Source organism: Lates calcarifer, linkage group LG24, assembly GCF_001640805.2.
Source record: "Lates calcarifer isolate ASB-BC8 linkage group LG24, TLL_Latcal_v3, whole genome shotgun sequence".
In the NCBI taxonomy this organism is placed as follows: domain Eukaryota; kingdom Metazoa; phylum Chordata; class Actinopteri; family Centropomidae; genus Lates; species Lates calcarifer.
In genome coordinates this window covers 1,597,921-1,621,764 of record NC_066856.1, presented here as the reverse complement: position 1 = coordinate 1,621,764, position 23,844 = coordinate 1,597,921, and the positions used below count along the sequence as shown (strand labels likewise).

The 23,844-nt window shown below is 41.0% G+C and overlaps 1 protein-coding gene across 1 annotated transcript; it reads right to left on the bottom strand.

Annotated features, from left to right (window-relative positions):
• Positions 1 to 928: 928 nt before the first annotated feature.
• Positions 929 to 23,204, bottom strand: LOC108898298 (NEDD4-like E3 ubiquitin-protein ligase WWP1). The gene is given in 26 exon segments (XM_018698249.2): positions 929 to 1,735; positions 2,049 to 2,121; positions 2,832 to 2,928; positions 3,069 to 3,173; positions 3,275 to 3,395; positions 3,477 to 3,617; positions 4,403 to 4,536; positions 4,648 to 4,807; positions 4,916 to 5,004; positions 5,129 to 5,200; positions 5,296 to 5,368; positions 5,870 to 5,998; positions 7,293 to 7,377; positions 7,589 to 7,643; positions 8,772 to 8,946; positions 9,378 to 9,473; positions 9,594 to 9,625; positions 9,627 to 10,033; positions 11,258 to 11,439; positions 13,908 to 13,980; positions 14,190 to 14,342; positions 14,709 to 14,833; positions 16,168 to 16,306; positions 16,494 to 16,585; positions 17,074 to 17,130; positions 22,994 to 23,204. Coding segments are annotated over 24 exon segments (2,886 nt in total). The 5' UTR covers positions 16,564 to 16,585; positions 17,074 to 17,130; positions 22,994 to 23,204; the 3' UTR covers positions 929 to 1,635.
• Between the last annotated feature and the right edge of the window lie 640 nt (positions 23,205 to 23,844).

Sequence of the window (23,844 nt, the reverse complement as noted above, 5' to 3'; positions counted from 1 at the left end):
ATCCTGAACATGAGCTGAATGAATCAAACTGTCTGACCTCAGAGGGCTCAGCACTGTGGCTTCAATTTAGTCATTTTGTGTAGCTAGGCTGTGCTCACAGCCTAACAGCAGATACACACTGTATGTGACAGCACTGTTTCTAACAATACTGTACAGGTTCACGGCCCAGTCTTGTGGACCAGTCAGCCCCTCAGAAACCTGTCCAACTCTGGACAGATTTCACTCTGTCCTGTCTGCATGCAGCATCTCATGATTCTTTATCTAGTGCAGCGCCTCCAACCTACTGTATGACCAAATCAAACACTGTCTGCCGTGATAATTAGGCAGCACTGTCTTCAGCTGGGATTAATTAATGGTTGGTAATAAACTAAGAAGCTGACAACAGGAGTACATTCATGTGAATGTATGAATGAGGCCAACAATGAAATTCCTTCACTTGTCTTTGATAACCTCTGTCAGAGTATTTATCTAGTGTGATACCTGGAACGGAGTATTTGAAGTAAATGTGATTTGCATGTTGTCATTAAGCCTCACTAAGTCTGGTGCTCTGTAAACCACAGTGGCTTCACACACTGGAGACAGATCAAAACTCACAGAGGCAGCAGAGAATCAGCTGAGCACACAAGAACAACTGAGCCACTCAATCTGTTTGTCTTTTTTTTTTTTTTTGTGACAATATGAAAGCTGTGACTGTTGAATGAAGCAGCAGGCTGCAGTGTAGGTGGCCTGGAACGTGTCCAGTGTGTCTGGCTTTAGCATCCCAACTATTAACCACAGGCTCCACCGTCACCCACACACACCACACACACCACACCACACACACACACACACACACACACACACACACACACACACACACACACACACACACACACACACACACACACACTACTTCACTCATTCAGTCTCCTTTTCATTCCCATATTCCTTTTGATATAGTAGCTTTTGTCCAGGATCTTCAGACCAGAGTCCATCATGTCTTTATCCAATCAGGATGATCCGATGATGCTTCTTTATCTGAGTCCAATAGCTGTGAGAGAGTTACTATCCGCTTCACCTGCTTCCTGAACACTTTTCCTTTTAGATGATGATGGTTAAAAAAGCAGATCCATGCTAACTTGTCTCTGTGTGTGTGTGTAGGTGGAAGACAGTCTTCTCATCTTCAGAGGCAGCCATGCAAGCACGCAAGAAATTATAACAATTACTACGGGTCCAACAGGGGTGGGGGGATTCAGGCACCAGACCCTGACACTACTCTCACTTTTTAAAAGCTCTATAGAACTAGAGCTTTAAAAGTAGAAGACGCTTCTACTATAAAATCCTCTCAAAAACACTTTCAGTCTGTTTTAAAAAGCCGTGGGGAGGAAATAAAAAAAATATCCATGGTTTCTGTTTTTAAACAGAGGAGCAGAGATGCTGAAATGCTTGCATATTTCATGATGGGGTATCATATCATATATAAGGGCCGGGGATCAGGACTGCAGCAACAACGATGCTGCAAATTAAGATTTGGTTTAAAATGAGAAAATAGCTTATATACATTGGTGGTTATCTTGTGCAATTTTTTTAGTTTGTTTTACTTGACTGAATAAACAGCGATGGGGGAGGGTGAGAAAGACAAGAGTACTCATCCCTCTATTCTTGACCGAATCCTTCAGTTTCCTCGATGGCAAAGAGCAGCTTCTCTTTCAGCTGCTCAAAGCTTTTGTAGGGAGGCAAGTCCAGACGGTTAAAACTGAAAACACAGAGGGAGGACCAAAAATCATTTACTGCTTATTATTTTTAACAGCTTCCTACAGTAACTGTGGCTACAGAAATGCACCTTTCACTGTGACAGAGGTGATAATACAACAGTAAAACATCACTCACATCACAGTATCTTACTCAGTGTGTACCCTGTGTGATGCCATCTTTACTTGATTTGAATAACTGACAATTAAGGCTGAATTTGTGTAAATGTTATTAGTAATATACAGGAATAGCATGTGGGCAAAGCTCTGTGAGAGAGGAATGAATCCCCTGAATCAAAGGAGGAGCGCTCCACTCACCACGTGTGGCTCCGAGGAAGCCACGTGTCCTTCCCCACCTTCTCGATGCAGAACTTCTGGGGCCCGTTACTTCCTGCAGGGCAGAAGAAAATGAAGACGACTGTAATAAAATACAGTGTCCAGAACAAAAGTATTTGAACAGTTTGTTCTTTAGGCTCTGAGCTCCAGCACATTGAATTTGAAATAAAATGATGGATATTACATTAAAGTGCTCATCTTTTATTTGAGGGGGATTTTTACTTCAGATTAAATGTGCTGAATCTCAGACGAAGAACAAACAACATGTAGCTGGCCAATACTGATAGTCTGCACTGTGTACACCAGAGTTTAGATATGGTCGTAAATTCCATAATTCAAGTCATAAAGAACAACGACCAGACATATGTTTAAAATAGCTGTATAATAAACCACATTTAAACAACAATAAAACACAAATGTTATGATCCGACAAATGTGTTTTATTTAAACTAGTCAGCACTACTGAACTCCTTCAGGGACGTCTGCTCTAACACGTCGGATACCGATTCAAGAGAGTCAAGCCTCGTCACATGACCAAACACTGTTGTAACAGTGGAAGCAGAAACAACACAAGTTTATATCCAAGTTGTAATGGTGACAGATTTTATAGGTTGAGATATTACACTATTCAATATCTTATTCATGGTATTACCACCAGACATCTACACAGCTAACCCTCTGGTGTACAGCATGTATCGGTGGCTCTTGGTGTGTGAATGATAAAGTGGTGAATGTGTTAACTCTTTGTGTGCATCTGTCACTGACCCATGAGTTCAGCGAAGCCGCCCAGAGGAAGCCTGCAGGTTCCAGTGACAAACTGCATGAGCCGCAGTCGCACTTCGTTGTCCACTTCTTTCACCAGCTGCAGGAGGAAGGGACAGCAGACAACAATGAGACAAACAGACAGATAAACCCAAATGGTACTGGAATATTCTCTTCCTTTAATAAACATGAGAGGTTAAAGAAGAAACAGAGTGTGTGTTTGTGTTGCTGTGACAGTACCTGCCAGAACCAGATGATCTGTTTACTGTTCCTGGTGTAATGACGGTACACAGTGTTCCTCTGCCAGTCCTGCAGGTCTACCTCTTGCATGCCACACAGCATCACCTACATCACACACAGACACACACACACACACACACACACACTGGTTAAAGCTCTGTGGAGCGGGGTAGTTTATTTGGATTAAAATAAACAGTACAGCTCACCTCCAGCTCCTTCTCATCAAAGTACTGGAGCCACTGCAGTGGAACCACCTCATTGAAACCATCCAGGAAAGCTTTGGTCTGACCTTCGACCCCCCGGGAGAACCTCCACTCTGCCATGAGACTGAAAACCAGGCAGCAAAAATGTTGTGTTAGTTTCAAAAATAACTGTTGTTACTGTTACTGTTACTGCTGTTACACTAACCTGATATACTCCTCCTTGTTCTCCTCAGTGACCAGGACGTTGGCACCGTCAGGTTTGAGGTCATGAGACGTGATCTTCCCCAAGATCTCCATGTCGACCGAGAAGTACATCTCCAGACCACACTCTTCAATGTTGTTGTCCCTGAGGAGACATGAGATCATGTTGCTGTCACAGAGTAATCAAGGGTGAACAGCTCATTGGTGCAAAAAGAATGATTAACATGACTAATATGTCTGTGCTGGAGACTCCGTCTGTCACCTCCGTCTGTTTTTAACTGTTCCTTCATTACGTCTTATCTGCAGTGAGTCATGACCTCCCAGCATCTCTCATCCCTCTCCTCCATCTCTGTGGTGGAGGTTTTCTCCACCCACAGTCCTCACTCCAAACACTCTCACACTTTGCTTTAAACTCATTACTCAGTGTTAGATGTTATGGTCTTTTCAATTAATCCTGTCATTTTCTTCTATTGCTGTGATGTCTGTCTTTGTCTATACAGGAAGAGAGATTCCTCCTCCTCCTTTTCTCCTGTTAAAGATGTTTTATTGTGGAGTTTTATTTGTGGAGGTTCACACAGACTTAATACAGTGGAAGCAAAGGATGTAAACATTAAGCTGAGCTCGTTTTATGTGGATTAACATCTGCCTAAATAAATCAGAGCAAAGGTATGCACACAAAAGGTTTGGTGTGATAGCACCCGACCACAATGGTTCTCCAGGTGGGGGTCAAGGGACCGAGCAAAGAAGGAGAGGGAAACTCTATGGATAATCTAATTAAGGATGCACACATGGGCTCTTCAATCAAAGGCTCCACTCAGAGTGAAGTGCTGTGATATTTAACAGTCAAATCAACAAGAATGAACTGGCTTTCTCCACAGTAACGTGATCACTGAGGTGCTGCTGTCAATTGATCATACGGACACAAATTACCTGATCCATATGAGTGAGTTGTAAAACTCCGGGTCAATGGACTCAAGATCTTTGAGGATGAGCTTCTTGTTCAGCATGCGTTTGTAGAAAGGCAGAGAGAAGCCTGTGTCGATGAACTTGCCGTGGAAAAGTGCCTGCAGAAATCAATAACAGAGGAAAAACTGTTGTTTCATTGTGTGACTTATTAATGTTCAATAAAAATCTGTAGTTCTGTTTGCATGTGTGTGGTCAGTGTGTGAACTAGCCATTGCAATGAAGCGGCCTATGAAGCAGAAGTAGGAGAGGTGGTCTGGATTGATAGCTGAGGCTGGGTTGATCTGCAGACAGTAGTTGCTCTTGCCGGCGTATTCAAACAGACAGTACATGGGGTTCAACACTTCATGGGATAACAAGAAGAACCACTCTCTGAAAAGACAGACAAGGGCAAGGGACAGAGGTAACAGGGGGTAAGATGAAAAAGATATTTTTCACAATTAACATCTAAAATGTCACAATTTTTATTGTCTATATTACCGGGCTAAGCCACCATAGTCGAGACCCTCCTCTCCTCTGAAGATGACATAGAGTCTCCTCCTCAAGTCATAAGGCTTCAGGGCCATAATCTACACAACACAAGAGACACACACAACATCAGCAGGGGACAGAGATGACACGAATGTTTTGAATATATAGTAGAGGCAAACTCAGTCTAAACTAAAGAGGAATGTGACGGAGGGACTGTCTTACCTGCTGGAAAGAGTCTTCAAACAACGTCTGTCTGGAGACGGTGATCTTCACATGGCTGGGGAGAGCGTTGGACTGAGGAGAGAATATTAATGCAAGAATAAGATCACAATGTTTGACTGGGAGCAAGAAACAGAGATGATGGAGTAGGAGTAAAAGAGAACACTCACCTGGCACAAGTAGCGAAAATGAGCAAGCTTCCATCTGAAGCTGCGCTCATAAGCGATCTGTGGGCCTTTGGTGCTGAGAAGAACAAAAAGATTTAAAGGTCAAGACGTATCAAGTATAAGCTGAAAGATGCGATGGAACAAAAAGCTTTTTTCTATAGGGGTGAATAATTGAATCTTTACCATATAATGGGAAAAATGTGGTGCATATGAAATATGCTCTGTATGTTTCCATGGAGGAAACATTTGGCAAAGTTTCATCACTCACTGAGAAAATGGATCAAATTCCCTAAACATCCATGTGTGAAATATAACCCTAAAATTAAATACTAGTGGGAACCATCTTTTCTGTATCAACATGTATTTTCTGTACCTTACTTGAACAATATGTACATTGGCTAACTTAAAGCACAAAATTATCCATCTGGTCCTGGTAAATATGTTTTCTTAAAACTGTGGACAAGCTCACAGAGCAGCAGCTCCTGAGCCCACTGACCAATCACAGCCTGCCATGGCTTCAGGTAACATGTTAGGTAATGTGAAACACATGAACAAGGAAATTATCTATATATCTTACACAGAGGACTTTCCAGTGCGGGGGTCACTGAACGTGGTGGTTCGGGTGTTGTGATCCACAAAGTAGCGAACCCCTTCCCTCGTGTACCGGATCTCCCAACCTTCAGGCAGAGGGTCCTCGTTCTGTAGCCTACACAAACACACACACACACACAAACATCGACCAATCACATACATGGACTGATAAATGTTTAACATGGAAATTATGTCCATGGACCAAACCCAAGCCCACAACACTTAAGGATTTGATTGCAATACAACACTGGGATGTCTCTTCAATCTACATGGATCTTTGTAATATCCCAACAAATTTCACCACCCCACTGGGATGGGAACTTGTTTTGTCAAACTAAATCTGCTGTCAGACTCCGACAGGCCAGGAACATAATGTGCTCAGCCAAACACCCTTAATATTTCCTTAAAAGTTGTACCTTTTCATAATATTTCAGCATATGAGAAAATTCTGCCTTGTACAGCACCTGTATTTGTTTTAACATGTGACCACAGGGTGACTTATTATTGATGAACTACATCCAGTCTTGCAGTTCAGAGCTCATATGTCGCACAGACTAAAACAAATTCAACTGTAGATTCGTGTACCATCATGGCTGATTGATGGTGGTGTAATGGACAAATTACTTCAACTTTGATGATTACAGGTTGCTCTGTCTTCAAAGATCATAAGCTGCTGTTTTCTATGCCTACTGATTAAAGTAACTAATGAAAAACTCCTGCACAGTGAAGTTCATGTTTCAGAAGCTGATGACAGATTTACCTTTTGACAAATCACAAAACTGGAGGGACTGTGAAATAAAACTGCAGACAATCTGAGGCCCTGAACAGAGCTGCAGTGATCTGCATATTTTGTTCTTGTAGATCAAATATTACCATACACCACAGCTTTACTGAAACCAGGTTAAAAAACACAGATGAAGCCTCCTCTCTAGCACACATTCGCTTAATTTTCCCCACTGAATATTTATTCAACAACTTAATAAAGTTATTGAGCAATTACAGTTAACTAAGTTAACATTAAGATCCTGCTCCATCTCATTTAATGGATCAGTGATTTCAGTCTCACAGAGAGCAGACTGAGATTTAAGCCATCTCACAGAACAGGCAGAAAGACTCCTGCACATTCAGAGAAGGCAGAACTATTACGGTATCCATGAGAATATATAGGACTGGTGTATGATATCAATATGGTGCAGGGCACGAAAAAGCCCATTAACTTCTAGATGATTTTTCACATTTGAAATTACGATCTCCATTTACACACTCTCTTACTGTTTCCTTCCTTTAGATTAACAATTGCTCAGCCCATTTACTGAACTCATACAATATATATAATACAATATATAACATGTATATAACCACAGTGACACCATGTGTATTTGTTTCTATGCTGGTTTCTCTGAGCTCACCCTTGGGTTCGGGGGTCTTCCCACTGCGTTGTCTTGGTATTGTGGTTGACAAAGTACACTCGGTCATTAGAGTCCACACGTCTCTCTGAAGTTGATAAAAACACAATCTGGAGTTTAAGAGACAGACTGAACACTGGGCTACTGACTCAAGCTATAATATATATATATATATATATATATATAAACAGTATCCCAAAGCATTAAACACATATTTAGGCATGAAAACAGAAATAATCTACAGTACAGTCAACAAGTGAAAATATGGACAGGATTTAGAAGACAGAAAGTGATCTCACCCCAACCAGGAGGTAGTGGGCCAAGAGGATCGTTCTCAGCAGACATCATGGATGCCTGGAAACGAGGGATGCACACATAGACATCCATTCAGAAAACACCAGGAGGACACAAATCTTGTCAAAAATATTCCAAATATGTGGGATACAGAAAAACATTCAAAAAGAAATTAAGCAACAAAAAAAATATTCCACAACAGGAAAACTGGATAACACTCCAAATAAAAACCAAACTGTGTTTTCTGATATGTTGGCCAGATGCCTCTGTGGCTGGTTACTGCTCAATACTTCCCAGCTGTCTGTCTTTTGATTTGTGTTGTAAGCTAATCATCATCAGTGAAGATGACATCACCCCTCAGATCAAAGACCCTCACAAAGATAACCAGATTAAGGCAGAGGTAGGGGTGTACATATTTTAAGTCATGGAGAGGTAAAGTTCTGAATGAGTTGAGCCAGAGGTCAAACAGCAGACTGAGTGAGTGGGTTTGCGAAACAAACGCACCCAGAGAAAGGAATGAGAGGCGAAGGATAGAGAGGAAACACAGTATGTTTCATCTTGCATAATTTGTATTATCAGAAGCTGGTCTTTTGATTTGAAAAACAGTCAGTAATTACATTAAATGTGATTTGCTGTTATAGGGCTGGTTCTGCAGAAATCAGGTCATTTTAAATGGTCAATGGAGCTATTTCAGAGCTCTAGAAAACAGCAGAGGAGCTCTAAACCATAATAATACGCCCAGTATCTGAGCCATTACAGTCTGCAGAGAAAAGGAAGAGTGATCACTGGAAATCACAGATCACCAGAAACTAAATAATCCTCAAAGATTTTTGGTTTCAGTCTGAGCCAGTTTTCTGTTGTAAGTGTTGTGGAATGGTCTGAGCTAAATGCACCTTTAAAAGTTGACGACCTGATAAAAGCTAACAGCTGGAAAGATCCAGTGTGGTCAGGTGACTCAATAACACACAGAGTTCACAGAGAAAGGACTGTCAGCATTTATCTTTGACCTGAACAGTGAGAATAAACTGAATACAAGACCACATATAAATATCTAACATCACTGATTTCATTTTCATCATGTGGGAGGTATTAAGCTAAAAATAAAAAGTACATTTTATAGGTGTAAATAAAATAATTAAAGGGTTATTAATGGGACGTAGAGAATGGGTGTGGTGAGGGCTGTCTTACAGAGTAGAGGTATCTCTGGTTAAACTGGTGCATAGCTCCCTGCAGTTGGCTGCGTTGGCTCTGCCACTGCTCAAAGTTGCGGACTGACTCCATAGTGGGACGCTGCCACGTGGTGGTGCGGGTGTTGTGGTCCACATAATAGATCCTGCCCCGGTCATCCACTCGACGCTCCCAACTGGAACCACAGAGGAGAAGGAGGATGGTACAATTAACAGACACACACAAATGCAGGCTTGTAAGCAGGTGGTTAATCGAGTCAGGAGAGTCAGAGGTGCAACTACAGATTTTGCATCGAAGGTTGGCTCTTCTAACCTGACACAGACTCATAGGTCCTTCAATTCAAATTAATTAAAAGAACGTGAGGGAACTAATTACAAATCACTCAACTAAAACTTCCCTCAAACAAGCTTTGACAATAACCTACATTAAACCTGGCCTGAATGGAATAAAACACCCTGAGTGTCCTGAAAAAAACAACACTCTGTTTCATGGGACTCAGTTGCCTATGTGTATATGTATGTAGGCAAAAAGCCACAGGCTAAACAGACACATGAACCTGTCTGAAAGGAACTGAAGACAGAGAATGAGTGATAGACAGATACTGACCCTGGTGGTAGTGGCTGTGGTCTCTCCCAAGTAGTAGTCCTGGTGTTGTGGTCTACATAGTACGTTCTCCCATGCGGGTCTTTCCTCTGCTCCCATCTGAGAGACACAATGAAAGATTTTAGATTTTACCTGGGGTGTCACTTTAAGGTAAATACCTCATACCTCAAGTTTGGAAAAGTATGGTGATAATAAACAGCTGCTGGTGGTGGTTTTTACCCTGGTGGCAGAGGATCTGAGGCCCCGGCATTTAGGAACCTGCTGTCTGGGCTTGGCCCCATCTGTAGTTACAGTTGCACTGTTACTACTGCTACCACCAGCAGCTCCTGAAGCATTTGCTTCTCCCTGTGCTGGGGAGGAGGACGATGACGTAGAGGTTGTGATGGTGGTGGTAGCCGACTGGGCTGTGGAGGTGGGTGTGGAGGAGGAAGCAGGAGCAGCAGCGGAAGCAGTGCCATCAGGAGGCTTAGCAGCAGAGGAGGATGCTGGAGCATGTGTGGAGGGTGGTGGGGGCTGAGATGTGCTATTTGGTGCTGTGACAGAGTCTGACGGGATGGTGTCTTGACTGCTATCCTCGTGGTCATCTGCAGGGGGCGGCACATCACCTGTCGTAACAGACGACGGCCCAAGAGCAGCCGCATCACAGGACTCCCCGTTGACTGCAGGCACATCAAAGAAAGACAATGGTGCTGTTTAAATGCATGGACTTAACGATTTCTCTAGCCATGACCTGATGTCAGTGATGTCTCAAGGAAAAGCATCAGCTTTTAAATGGCTGACTGTATATAAATATATATATATATATATGTGTATATATATATACATATATATATATATAAACCATGCTGGGAAGTTATGTGTGAAATTATTGTGATCCATCTTAGGCATACGAATAAAGAATTAATATTCTTCAGTTGGCCTCAGCTCAGTGTAATCAGTGTGCTCTGCCTGCCCTCCTCAGTGTGCTGCACTCTGCTTTCTTTTTCTTTCTGTATATCCCTCTGGGGGGTTTTTCGACAGAGGTGCTGACAGCAGCAGAGATTACAGACCTCACTTAATGAAAATGAATCTCCTCTTCTTCTCTAATGTTCACTAGAACTAAGTGTACTATGAGGAACTTAAAGCAGCCTGAGTTCTGCCCTGGCAACACGATGAATACCTGCTGGAAATACTCACACTGTATTATTCCATCTTTGTTAGTAGCTAGGCAAGGGCCAGTTACTGGGTTCAAGGTATACCGCGATTTGAAAAAGTCAAATCACTAATATTTTCCGTCACACTGTCCCGTCCCGTCCCAAGTTCTGTCACCCCCCCCCGGCCTGTACCTTTATTATCAATGGCAGAGGGAGGTGAACCACCTAAATCATACTATACTTATACTATAAAATTTGGCTGATACCACATTTTGTTATCACTGTCATACTTGTCATTCATTGTCCATGTCATTGTGTACATGAGTTGAAAATTTTTTTGAAACATCCTGCTGGCTCTCTGGTGTTTTTGTGACTTGCACAGAGAAAGAGGGAGAGAAGAGAGAGCATGTGTCATGCCCTTTGTGCATTAACATTTAAACAGAAACAGAATTAGACTGCATTTACTTAATCAAAAAAAAAAAAACTTTATTATTTTAACTTAACATACATGTTTACTAATGTTCTAAATATTCAGCATTGTTTAAAAATAAAACAGATTGTGTTGAATGGAAAAAAATGTTTTTTTCATTTCAAAATAATATGGTGATATTTTGCTTAAGGTTATCATGCTTAAGGCCCATGCCTAAGAGCAGCTTATCATATACTCTGATGAATCATATCTACACATATAGACAAACCATTCAAATCTGGAACCAAGGGATTTTCTGTTACTATAATTCACACACTCACCCGTCCTACTCTCTGTGTCACTGTCTGAGGGTTGGTGGACTGGGGTGGAGTTGGGTGTGGAGTCTCCATTGACGACATGACCAAGAGCAGGGCTGCAGGAACTGGAAAGCACCTGACCATCCACACCGTTGGAGGCTGAACAGGAATCCGACCTTGGGCCCAAGTCGGTGCCATTCACTGTGCTGTAGGAGAAAACACAACCATTCTTCAATTAAGTTAACAAATTCAGAAAATATACAATACACAAATTATCACTTAAGAACTAAATAGAACTACAGTTTTGTTTTTACTAGTGGCAAACAACAGACATGTGATAAGTTTGTTTACTGGAGACTGAGCTAAATGTGCTGCTTTCACTCTTTGTGGGAGAGTCAGATAAAAGACTCTGACTTGTGACATTGACACTGTTGTCTTGTAGGGGTAAGGACAGGACATAATAGGATGCCGTGGTGACGTAATGGGCACAGCTGAAGGGGCCCTTTTGTGAGCCAGTCAGAGTTCAGACATGCCCACACTAAGACCAATACAGGATCTGCCATATGACTCAATCAGGGCTTTGTCTGGAAAACAGCTACTAGGAAATAAGGTCAGACCAGCAGGTAAGAAACCAAGAGGAAAAAAGTCAGAGACAGCTGCAGAGAATGTTGAATTTTATGACTCAGCAGAACTGCAAACCATAAAAGCTATTACGATACTAAACCTAATGTCCGGTGAGACACACTACACAGGAAGTGATAATATAATTTGTTCCTTTGTATATGTTATAGCACTTAATTATTTCACTCATGTTTTAACATTATAAGGCAAAAAACAATAAGTCAAAGGCAACTGGACTTGCCACTTTAACACTGAAATCTGATGCAGGGAGGAAACTAAGGTACAAAGACACAACAGAGGAGCTTTATTGAAATTCTTTGAGTAGGAACACACACAAACACACACACAACTAAATACAACATTGTACTCCTGCAGCCAGCTTGGAGGCCTGTATTACACTACTCACAATAAGTTAGTGATATTGTTATTTACATGAGTGCCCCAACATGTAAGGCACACTGTACACAGTGAGACCATTACGTGGAAAACACAAAATGAGGTGTGTCTATCACCCCAATACAATTGCCTCCCTATCCCAAAAATCTCTGAAGTGTATGTATGACATCCACTGAGTCTCTCACAATATCCCTAACTTATTGTGAGTAGTGTAAGTATTTTAACAGGCTGTGAGACCCGGTTCCTCTGCCTCCACAGGAAGGATCCCCCTACTCGACTGTGTGAGAAACAGTAGAAATACAAGCTAACTGGGATGGAAGGAAAGAAAGGAGGGAAACGCAACAAAGAAAAGCAGGCAGAAAAAATAGAAATCAAAGCAGAGGTAAGGTGAGTAAGACAAAGTAAAGATTTCAGAGGAGAAAACTAAACAAACAGAAGGTAGATTGAAAGAAATGAAGAGAAAAGATAAAACACACCCAAGTATAACAGTGATGTAAGATCATGAAGGACAACAAGTTAAAGAAACAAAGAAATGGAGAGAAGTAGGTCAGAGGGTTCCCCTAGCTTCTGCTTCCAGCTTAATGGCCAACTAACTCTTTTTGGCTGCTTTTTATATGCTGCAATTGAAGTCACATTTTGGGGAAGGAGCAGTGAAACTAAAGTCAAGTTCAGACTGAAAATAGCTCAGCAGTGAAAACAAATGCGGGCAGAGGAGATAAATACATCAACAGTTTTTAAGGCTAATCAGAGGCCAAGATCCTGCACAGCGAGATTCTTGAAAGTCATCAATCATTCTCCTCTGCCTCTTGGATTGCAACATAACCAGCAGTGTTCATTTAACATTCAGCATTTCATCGGCCAACGTAGATGGTTGATGGATGATGATTCTTATTCACACCAACTGTGATTAAAAAAAATTAAATAAAAACCTCCTTTGGATTTCCTTGATTTTTTTAATTGTCATTAAGAGTTTCTGTTTCTGTTTGAATCATGATATATATATGTTATTTTAATTGTTACATTTAATACATGTATTAGGTTTGATTATTTATGTAAGAATTATAAGGACATATTTTGTCCAACCTCCACAGATATCCCTCTGGCTACATTTCCAATCTGGCTGAGCACTTGAACATTTGGGGAACACCCAGGGAGGGGAAACACAAAGTTTTAAATATCCTCCTGCTTGTGTCCTTGCAGTCCCCTCAGCAACTGCAATGCAGAGAGGAGCCAGGCAGCCACAACCCTCTCATCCCCCCTCCACCCCCACACACCAGTCTCCCGATGTGATGAGCAGACATGCTTCCCCTTTGTGGCTTTTCAATAAAAACCCTGTTAGCCTCACTGAGTGGCAGCTTTACAGTGTGACAGATAATAAAGACCGGTACCAATGGGCCATAGAAGCACGACACAGAGAGACTAGACACAGACCTTTTAGAGATTAAAAATATTATATTAAAATTAAATGAACTAGTGCATCAATGAATATCAACAGTAATGTAAAGTAGGCTTCAGTTGTAGGGAGGCCATGCCAACACACAACTCTTTGCAGGGTGTTAGCACTCCATTGGTTTGAAGTCATAACCATGTCAACATCCTCTTGAAATATGTGGATCAACAAAAAAAGAAAAAAGATTATTTCATGTGGTTTATTTACCTGTTGGCAGCCCTTGAAGAGGAGGACGATGAGTCTCCATTTTCATGGATGGCATCACCATTCTGTTGGACTTCTGGAAAGAATTGGAGGAAACAATGTTAACTTACCGAAATTACATGCAAACAAGTAGAGGTTTAGGTGATAGTTTGCTAGTATTTTGTATCTGTATGCATATTTTTGTGACATTTTTTCCTCCTAGTGCTTTCCTGTTGTGATCATTTACTCGTTCCAAATGACCACTTGACCGTCACCCACCCCTAAAATATAAATACTGAGCTTCACTGGTGCCATTTGCTGCATTGCCGTTGGTAAGCGGTGCCAGCTCCTCCTGGTCTGTGACAGTCAGTCCATCTAGGTAGACGGTGAGCTCCCCTGCAGGCACCAGAACTCCCTTCTGCTCCACGCTCAGCTTCAGCACCTCCTTCACATTCTCCACTGTAGAGTCAAAGCAGAGATGGTGTTACGACAGACAGACATCAAGAAAAACATAAAGCAAACCACTTCCAGGGAAATATTTCATTTATACTGTAAATATTAGTGGAAAAGACATATTGATTTGCAGTGTGGGACGTCAGGCAACCTCAACAACAAACAGCAACAAACGCTTCATGGTGATTCTGATTAAATACTCCTATTATGAGCCAACCAGGAGCCAAACAGTGTTATGGAAGAATTCAACCAAACGAAATCTTTAGCATTGTCTTTATCTTGGAGACATTCCCAAAATGTATTCTTATAATGTTTATTCTCTTTATACTACACATCACTGGAAGAGATGATTATGATGTAACTTAATCATACATTTTCTGTCATGCTGCTCCAAGGCTTGCATTAGGTCCAGTGTGACTTTGCCCAGCAGAGCGTCTGCTTTCAGGGTGTGGTGACTCCATACTTTAAAATCCACCTGTGTGTGCGGTGTTACATTCCTAGATGATCAGAAACACACAAACATACACACCATCTAATTTACATCATCATCATCATCATCATCAGTAGAGGGTGAACAGAGACAGTAAAAAAACAGCATTGTTAAAGCACAGACTGGTTCATCATGCTTCTTTTTCTGTTGTTGTATTTATTATACAAAGTAAAACTGTAATTCTGAAGAATATAAAAGTATAATGCAAGTGTTTTAGACATCAGTATCCGATGTTATGAAACACTTCAGGACAGCAAAGAGGGAGACATATATGTACATTTAAGAAATAAAACCACCACCATTCACCAGCTCCCCCTCTTAGCATCTGCTCCCCTTCAAAAAAAAAAGCAAGAAAATAACTATTTAGATGCTTCTCATTCTTCCACTTTCTGTTTTTCAACATCTGCTCCCTCTCAAAAACTCTCACAAGACTAACTTGTCCTTGCTGCAGGCTGAGAGACTGATGTACTTCACTCACATAATTCTGCTTCCTTGGGTTTTCTGTCCTCACACAAAATTAACACTGCACAGGCAAACTCATTGCATTCATGGTTATATCTAGGATTATAGCCTGAGCACCATGTGTAGGACAGCTACACATCTTACAGAAGATCTACAGAGCATACACAAGCCCACAAACACAGCAGCACTCTGTCTTGTCAGTGATAACTACCCAATCAAGACAATTAGCATTTGCAGTGACATGTCTCTGGCATTTCAGAAGCCAGAGAGCTGTAAACATCCACCATGTTTCAGGCTGCTGGCTCCACTGGTGTCTCAGATGATACAAAGAGCTCTCTGTGTTGTTGTACAGCATTTTCCCTTGTTGCAATAATTATCATATGAGCCACCTGAGGGGGTTTGGATCATTATATTTAGAATTTCAAAAGAATATGCATCTTTTAAAACTGTTTCAACAGTCTTATATTTATTACATAAGACATAAAATACATTGTCTGACTGAAAGACCCCTGAATAGGAGGAAAGAACTGTTGCTTAATTTCTCTCCCTCAACAGCTTTTTATATAACAACAAGCCATTTGGCAATCAGCACTTTTTCTAGGAACCTTCTGTTTAGGGGGAGTGCAAGATATTTGTGGTAGTCTCAACTCAGAGAAATCCTCACATTGTGTCTCTAATTCCATCTTCTCCAAATAATAAAATGACTGAGGATTCATGGGCTTTTCTCCTTAACTCAATTCTGGAGCACAATATGATCATAGACACAGATATGAAAAGAGAAGACTGAGAAAATGTGGCATTAAGGGAAAGAAAAAACTGACTGTGACCCACACACAAAGACTGTCAGATACACAGAGTAGGCAAATTGTTGGTTCTTACAGAGTGAGCCTCTCATCCCATTTAGGACTGGAGGAGCTGTGAGACTTTGCTGTACGGCGCGACTCCCCCTCCGCTGTCACCTCCACATAAATGGTAGTCCCAAACAGGCTTTTCTTCCTCTTGATTTTGGCACAGGAAACTGGCAGAGCATGAAGGAAGTAGAGAGACTTTCACTGTACAGTTGGCACTTTTATTCAGATTAAATACTGTGATTCGTAGATGGACGTGGTGCGTCGGTGTGAGCTCTCTAAAGGAGTGACAAGGTCTAGACCCTGAGGCCACACCACCTCTACCACACGTTAGAGCCTGCTGTGTCTTTGACTCACCAATGGCATAAAGCTGTGACGTTCCTCTGTGGTTATGGCTAGACTCTGCTCTGGATGAGGCCGTGGCCATGTCATACACCACAGTGTGAAACCTTCAAAACCATAAACACACAAAGAGCAAATAAAAAAAAAGAGCAAACATCAAACACACAAAGCATATACCCAGTAAATTCACAAATAAGAAACAGGCCAACTCTGCGGGGATCCCATACAGCTGATTCAAGTATATACATTATTATGTACATTTTGTGAGTGCACTAAACAAACAACACAGTAACAGAATCAAAACACAATCTAAAACTGATCTGAATGAGTCAAAGACTGAGCTGCTCTGGGTTATGGTTCCTGTTTGTGCTTCATCCGTATACTGCATTTATATGCATTGTCTGTCCTCTGTTCAAGTTTCTGTGGTTCACATGAGGTTTGTGGTCAAGAAGCTTTTGGTGGAAAGTTGCTCAACATCCTTTTGTCTTTACTCCAAAACATGTTACACACACTGAAACTCTTTGACTTGTCACACTTAATATCGATCAATATTAAGTGTAACATTACTGTATTTACTTTAATCATCTATACTCACAATTGGTGTGTGCTGCTAGACCCTCTGGTTCAGCCTACTCCGTGTCCCATGGTTCCTCTGAAACAGAAAAGAGTGATTTTGTTTTATTATATTTTTTGGGCTTTTTAACCTTTATTGACCTGAGAGAGTAGGGGAGTGACACACTGTAAAGGTCCAACTTGATCAGGAGTCGAACTGGGGACCAGCTGCTCAGAGCACTAAGGCCCATGCGATATGCTCCCCATTCGGCTATGGGGGCCCAAAAAGTGAATTTTTAGGACAAGGCTCAGCACAGCTGGTGTAAATTGGCCTTTGATTAAGACACCAGTTTATATGTACATATCTCATAGCGTTCAGTAACTGTTGTGCTCCCCAGCATGGAGGAATAAATAGGACACTGTGTGAAAAGCCTCTCATGCTTTGCTTTTTTCCACTGTCACACAACATCATTAAATTCACCTTTAAGCTCTGTAGTTGCAAAGTAATCACATCTACAAATCAGTGTGCCTAGGACCTGACTTCTCCACTCAGCCATAAACTGACTTCTTCCTGTCAGTGAAATTGTTTTTGTGCAGTGATTACATTTTACTGTGACACTATTGTCTTGTGTAAAGGTCAGACACATCTGCGAGCACCACCTTCGGTCTGCTACAATGTACACATTACACAACAAATTCCTAATTCTTGGCTCAGAACTGGTTCATGATTCCTATCGTTAGTAAGGACACCTCAACTTTGTTTTCACTGTTTAGGCTGGTGATGTAGATAACTGGGTTAAACTGAACCTGTTTAAAACCAGTCTGATCACTCATGATCTGTTATAAGCCGCGAATTGAGTCTCTGACTTTACCTGCATCTGTACAACGCAGTTTCTGAGCAGAGTATTACAGCAGTATGAATGTTTGAAGGTCATGGTCAAACTATCAAATGTTCAAGTGCTCAGCCAGATGCATGAAAACACTAAGATTTGTCAAATTTGTAGTTAGTAAATTAAAATGTGCATGTAACCACACCTGAACAGAAACAACACAATGAAACAACAAGTCCATTAAGAGTCTCAGCTCCAGACGCCAACAAGTCACAGTCTCCTGACCCTGTTCCATTAGGCCAAAACATTTTGTGATATGATTAAATGATCATGGCACCAGGTTGATATACACACACTGGCTGATCACCCAAAACTGACCCTGTGTCGGAGCAGGCAGCTTTTAAGCAGCTTACAAGGAACCCAATTAAGAAGACAGGGACAGTCTGTCCCGGAGCTGATGATCAGTGTGAGGACTACAGGACAGATGGAGACAAAAAATTCTCCATGTCAGCAGCTCAATTTTCATTACAAGTGAGTTCACTTGTGATCCAGTAGGTTAAACAGCCATTTTCTTTCAGAACTTTCCAGAACAGTACACAACCATTTTATGCCAGTTTTATCCAAATGTCTCAAAAATAATTGCCTCCCAGTTTTGGGTTTATTTAAAGGGTGTCCCACAACACAACTGATCACAATCCTGACATTAAGGAATAGGTTGACCCTGTATAGCAACTGAGCAGGTGACGGCTGAAACTGAAAAACCTCAAGGATAAATGTTGGAAGGGAGTCCAGCAGTCAGCAGCCATTACTCTCCAGGATCCTGACAAATGAATACTGAAAACAGTTATTAGTCAGGCAATAGACTAGCCTGAAGAATCCCTGGTGCTGCTCATGTGGACTGACTAACACCTGGATCAACAGGTGAGTGCAGCAGATTTTGCAGGTAAATTCTGTTTATTAACTCTTGGTGTGTTACTACCACCAACAATCAATCACATGTAAAGCAGGTCTTTGTGTTCATGCTGCTAGAAAAATGGGGACCTGATTATCAGAGCATTGCATTCATGAAGCCATTAGTGATCAAAAGCATCACAGTGTATTTCCAAGGATATCATATTAATTTAAAGGTGCACTGTGACCTTCAAGATTTGGAGCTGTGGAGCACCTTGTCATGTCATTAAATCTGTTAGATGTATTGTTCAGTGGCAATCAATCTGTTACATATATCAGATACAACCATCTCTCACTATTGGAAGAGGTGGACAACATATAGCTATTGTGATTAAATTTAACATCATAAATTATATTCCTTTTTTCCCCTTTCATTTGACAGTCGGTGCTGAGGGAGACAGGTATGGTATGCAATGACCTTTACCATTAGGCTTTGGGGACGCCCCATAAATCGTATACTCTTATCTGACTCCGATATAAAAGCTCATACTTCTATTGATTTACTGAGTTCACTCCGAAGTTAACATTCTACTGAACAGACTTACCAATTTTGTTTAATAATAAAATAAATCAGGTTCAGAATCAATGTCTAAAATTTAACTTTTCAAAAAAAAAAAAAGAAAGAAGACATTACCACATTGATTGATCCTGATCAATATTAATTGATCAATATCAATATATTATATCTTATATCAATATCTTGTCAATATTAATACTTCTATTTTCTCACAGACACTTTACATACATTAACACTAATCTAAGAAAAATATATTTGATAACTGACTAGCTGTGCATTAAGAGATACAGACTGCATCACAGCTCTCTCTTAATGAGTGTCTTGCAGTGATTTGTAAATATTGATCTGGTAGATCAGCTTGGGGGATCCCTACTGAAGTCACTTAATTTGTCTTTAGCATGAATGTGGACTCAAAATGACTGGCAGACTCTGAGGCATAATTTAATGAAGAACTTCATGATTAAAAATACATGTATTGAATCAAGGAACAGAAAAATCTAAACACAAACGCATTAATCAGAGCCCCATGATCATAACAACAAAGTCATAAAGGCATTTTATCAGCAAGTCATTTAATTAACCACAATCTTCATAATATTTGAACTGCTAGCAGTTGCTAGAGCCCCAGACATTTTAACTCCCTGTGCATCAGTCCAGTAATGTATGTCAGATGTGTGTACCTTGTACTGTGAAGAACAGTGTTGAGAGGTGGGAGGTGACAAATTTATGTTTTAGAGACGTCTGGACACTTATCCAGCATCAGCACATTAGTCACACAAAACAATCCCTGCAAAAGATGGTATCCATTAAGTGACACAGAAAATTAAAAATTTACTACCTCATACAGCATCAGTCTGCTGGGAAAGAACCCCAACAACTATCAACAACATGACCATCAGAGGTCAAGTCATCAGCTGCTCACCAGCTCTTGGCTGGAATATGAATTTCATGTAGTCTGAAAGAGAAGGTTTCCTAAGAATGCAGTCTGACTAAGTGGACTGGTCACTTTATCCATTAGACAATCAACCTAATTAATTATCATTTATCTAAATAATTGACCAAATGCTTTAAGTTTTCTAAAAATGTGGTTATTTGCATGTTTTAAACTGAATATATTTGGGTTCTGATTGCTACTCGAACAAAGCAAGCTATTTGATTTGCTCAGTTTAAGTTGTGATGGGATTTTTCACGATTTTTTATTGATCAAACAATTTCTTCTTTTTTTTTTGAGTAATTGGCAGATTAATCTAAAATGAAAATAACCCTTAGTTGCAGAACTAATCTGAATCACAAACACTTGGTTTTCCATCAATATACATGGAGGTCTAAATGCTGCTTTTTCTCTCAAATGCCTGTTTGCCCTTGAGGGAGAATGAATTGCCTCGACTCCATAAGATAATAAACATTAAATATGTAGGATTATTACAGGCCCAGGTGACAAAAGCACAGGTTTAAAGTGCAACCTGCACAATAATATTTAGCCTTATATCTCAGGTTCGCCTCAATTTTCCTTTTATGACTATGTTGTTAACTTCTGCTTACACTGTTATATTTTGTGGTGTGTGCACATCTGTTTATCTACATGATGCAGAGCAAAGCTTCTTTGGGGGAAGGTTGTTTCAGACATTAGAAACTGAAGTATTAAGGTTCTCTAATTTCACACACACATAACAGTTAACACACCAATATGCACACTCAGGCCACACATATTAGAGTTGCCTGCACTGGAATACATCTGGGGAGGCCATGTCGTCAGGGGGTGTTGGTTTACGTGAACAAGATTGAAATCCCCCTCCAAACACACACCCCAGGTCCACAAAACTGGGAAAAAACACAAGTCATAGCCTCAGTAAATGTTCTAACAGCAGGAGGAAGAGAAGGTTTTGATCAGTTCATTTAGACCATGTCAGGTTTCGCTGCAGCAGTGTAACCCAAATTTGTGTTAACTGCACAGTTTGGCCTCAGTAATGACACAGCGATTGTGCTTCTAATTTCCCTACATACAGCAAAGGCTGTTTAAAGGTAAAGTGACAAACAGTCTTTAAACCAAGATCTTCTTTATTTCAACAACAGGAGCTGTTTTTAAAGTCTCACAACTTTTCTTTCTGTTGGCACAACACACTAGCTTCACACAGTGGTGGCAGGCTACAACTCCTGCTTTCCCCACAGCTGGCTTTCGTGCTGTTCAAAGGTCAGCGTGTGTGTGTGAGAGTGAGAGAGAGAGAGAGAGAGAGGGTGGGGTGGGGGGTGGGGTGTTAAGGATTGAGAGAGAACACAAACAAGTACATATCGGAGCCAGCCAGCAAAAGTTGCTGCTCAAGTGACAGCTTCCTGTAAGTAGCTCCCTCCCAGTGTGGCACCAGTATATACAGTATGTGACAGCCTGAGCAGCCAAACCAGTGTTCATAGCTGAGAGACAGCAGGACACTCACTAATACTCCTGAAACACAATAGCCAAGAGAGTACAGGCAACCTTCATCAACCACTGAGACAAATAAAGCCCTGTTTCACAATTTTTCTTTGCATATACATATACAGAAGGTGAATGGAAGACAACTGAGCCTAATCTTTACTGACAAGGATTCTCATCAGGTGTCAGCTGAATTATTGTTACTCCTGTGGCACATAATGCTCAAATTTCTCTGTCAGTGCAAATGTTACATTGTTCCTGTCCAGTATTTATAGGAAGGACGCTACTGATATGCCATAGCAATGCTATATTAAACAGAGAGGCCTGTGTTTATCTGTGTTCTAACTCAAAAATTAAGCATGACCAAAGAAACACATTATGAATACTAAATGTAAACACCTTAAAAAGTAAAAAGATGACCGTGTTTTTCTTTCTTCAGGTGACAAAATACACTGAACAGAACCACGGACTACTCGACAATAAAGGAGCAGACTGAACACTTTCAAACTATCCGTAGGCCATAAGCTAACACCAGCCTATTATTTGAAACGCAAACACTCATCATAAACACACAACTCTGACATGGGTAATGCACACTGGCTAACTTTGGATAACCCACTGACATGCTAACGTTAGCTCATAAACTAAGACTAACTTAACAGTTAACTACTAGCCTCCGGGAAATAACTGGATAAAATCTTAGATAATGTTTGGTAAACTTATATTTTCATAGCTACAGCATCTGTCAGATAAGGCTGGCTAACGATATGTAGCTATGACCTGGTACTAGTCTGCAACCAAAGCTGAAGTCAGCTAGCTGGGCTATCAATAAACTAGCCAGTTAGCTATAGAAAAAACCCAGTTTAGTGTTATTTGTTGGAGTAACTAGCTTACCGTTAGCTGAGAGACCTAACTACCGTTGCGATACCTATCTGGCTAACGAGATGCTAGTGTCTGCACACAAATCAAATTCTCAGTGTGTCGATTTAATGTGACAGTACAGTAGACATGGCTAGTTTAGCCAGCTAACGTTATAAACTTAGCCAAGTTAGCTATTATCCAACTGCTGCCAGCTAGCCGGCATGCTAACTAACTTAGCTACTTAGCAGGCGAGCTAGCTTACTGTCCGCCATCACAGAGCTAGTCAAACACTTTGGTTCATGTGAAGACAGACTTGATGTGAATTCATTGTGACATACAGAGAAAGTCGTCAGCAACGTTAGTGGTTTAAGTCACATAAGCAGCCGTGTTTTACCTTGCCCGTTGTCCGGCTCCTTCCCTATTCTGTGTCTCTGCGGCTCTCTTACGTTACGGTTGTCGGTGAAATACCCAACCGAACAGGCCCCACAGTCTGCTACGGTTCTCTTGCCATCTCTGTGCAGGAGCCTCCGACCAGCGAACAGTCGGGCGACAGGCGCGCCACCCCAAATACTGCTGTGTAATAACACGAGACACGAGTTTGCCTCCAGTCAACACTTCACATATACTGTATGTGTAATACTGTTACAGCACAACGTCGCTGCTGAGGCAGTTTAATGAGCGGTCAGACCAGACCAGTGTATATTTGGATTCTCATTATGTGAGTCGTTTATTACTCTGACTGCAAAATACACACACTGAGTTTGTCTGCTTGACAGTGTTTATGGCTTGTTTTCCCTTTTTCCCATATTTCTCAAATGTCTCCATTCTTAAGAAAACATTTTACTCTCAAAAGCATGTCTATATTTTATTTTATTTTTGTTTTAGTGGTTTCCAAACTGGGGTTCAGGATCTAAATGTCGTCTCGAAATAAATCTGAAGATGAAATATAATAATTATTGTCACCCAAAACTGTGTTATAAGCTATTACCTGAACTTTCCCCCTAATTTTTGATTTTACTGCTTACTTTTTGCACGTCAGATGCAGGCAGGTGAAATTTATTTTCACATTACTTTCTGTGGCTGCTTTAGATGCCAGTGTTGTGGTCTGGCACGTCAGTTCATGATTCTTAGATGCATGCCTCAGTGGTATAACCTTGGATGATGTGTGTCTTAGTTCTTTTTGGCAAAGCGTAGCAGGTGTGAGCTCTAAATCCTTGAGAAAACAGGCCTGAGGTTTAAAATCCA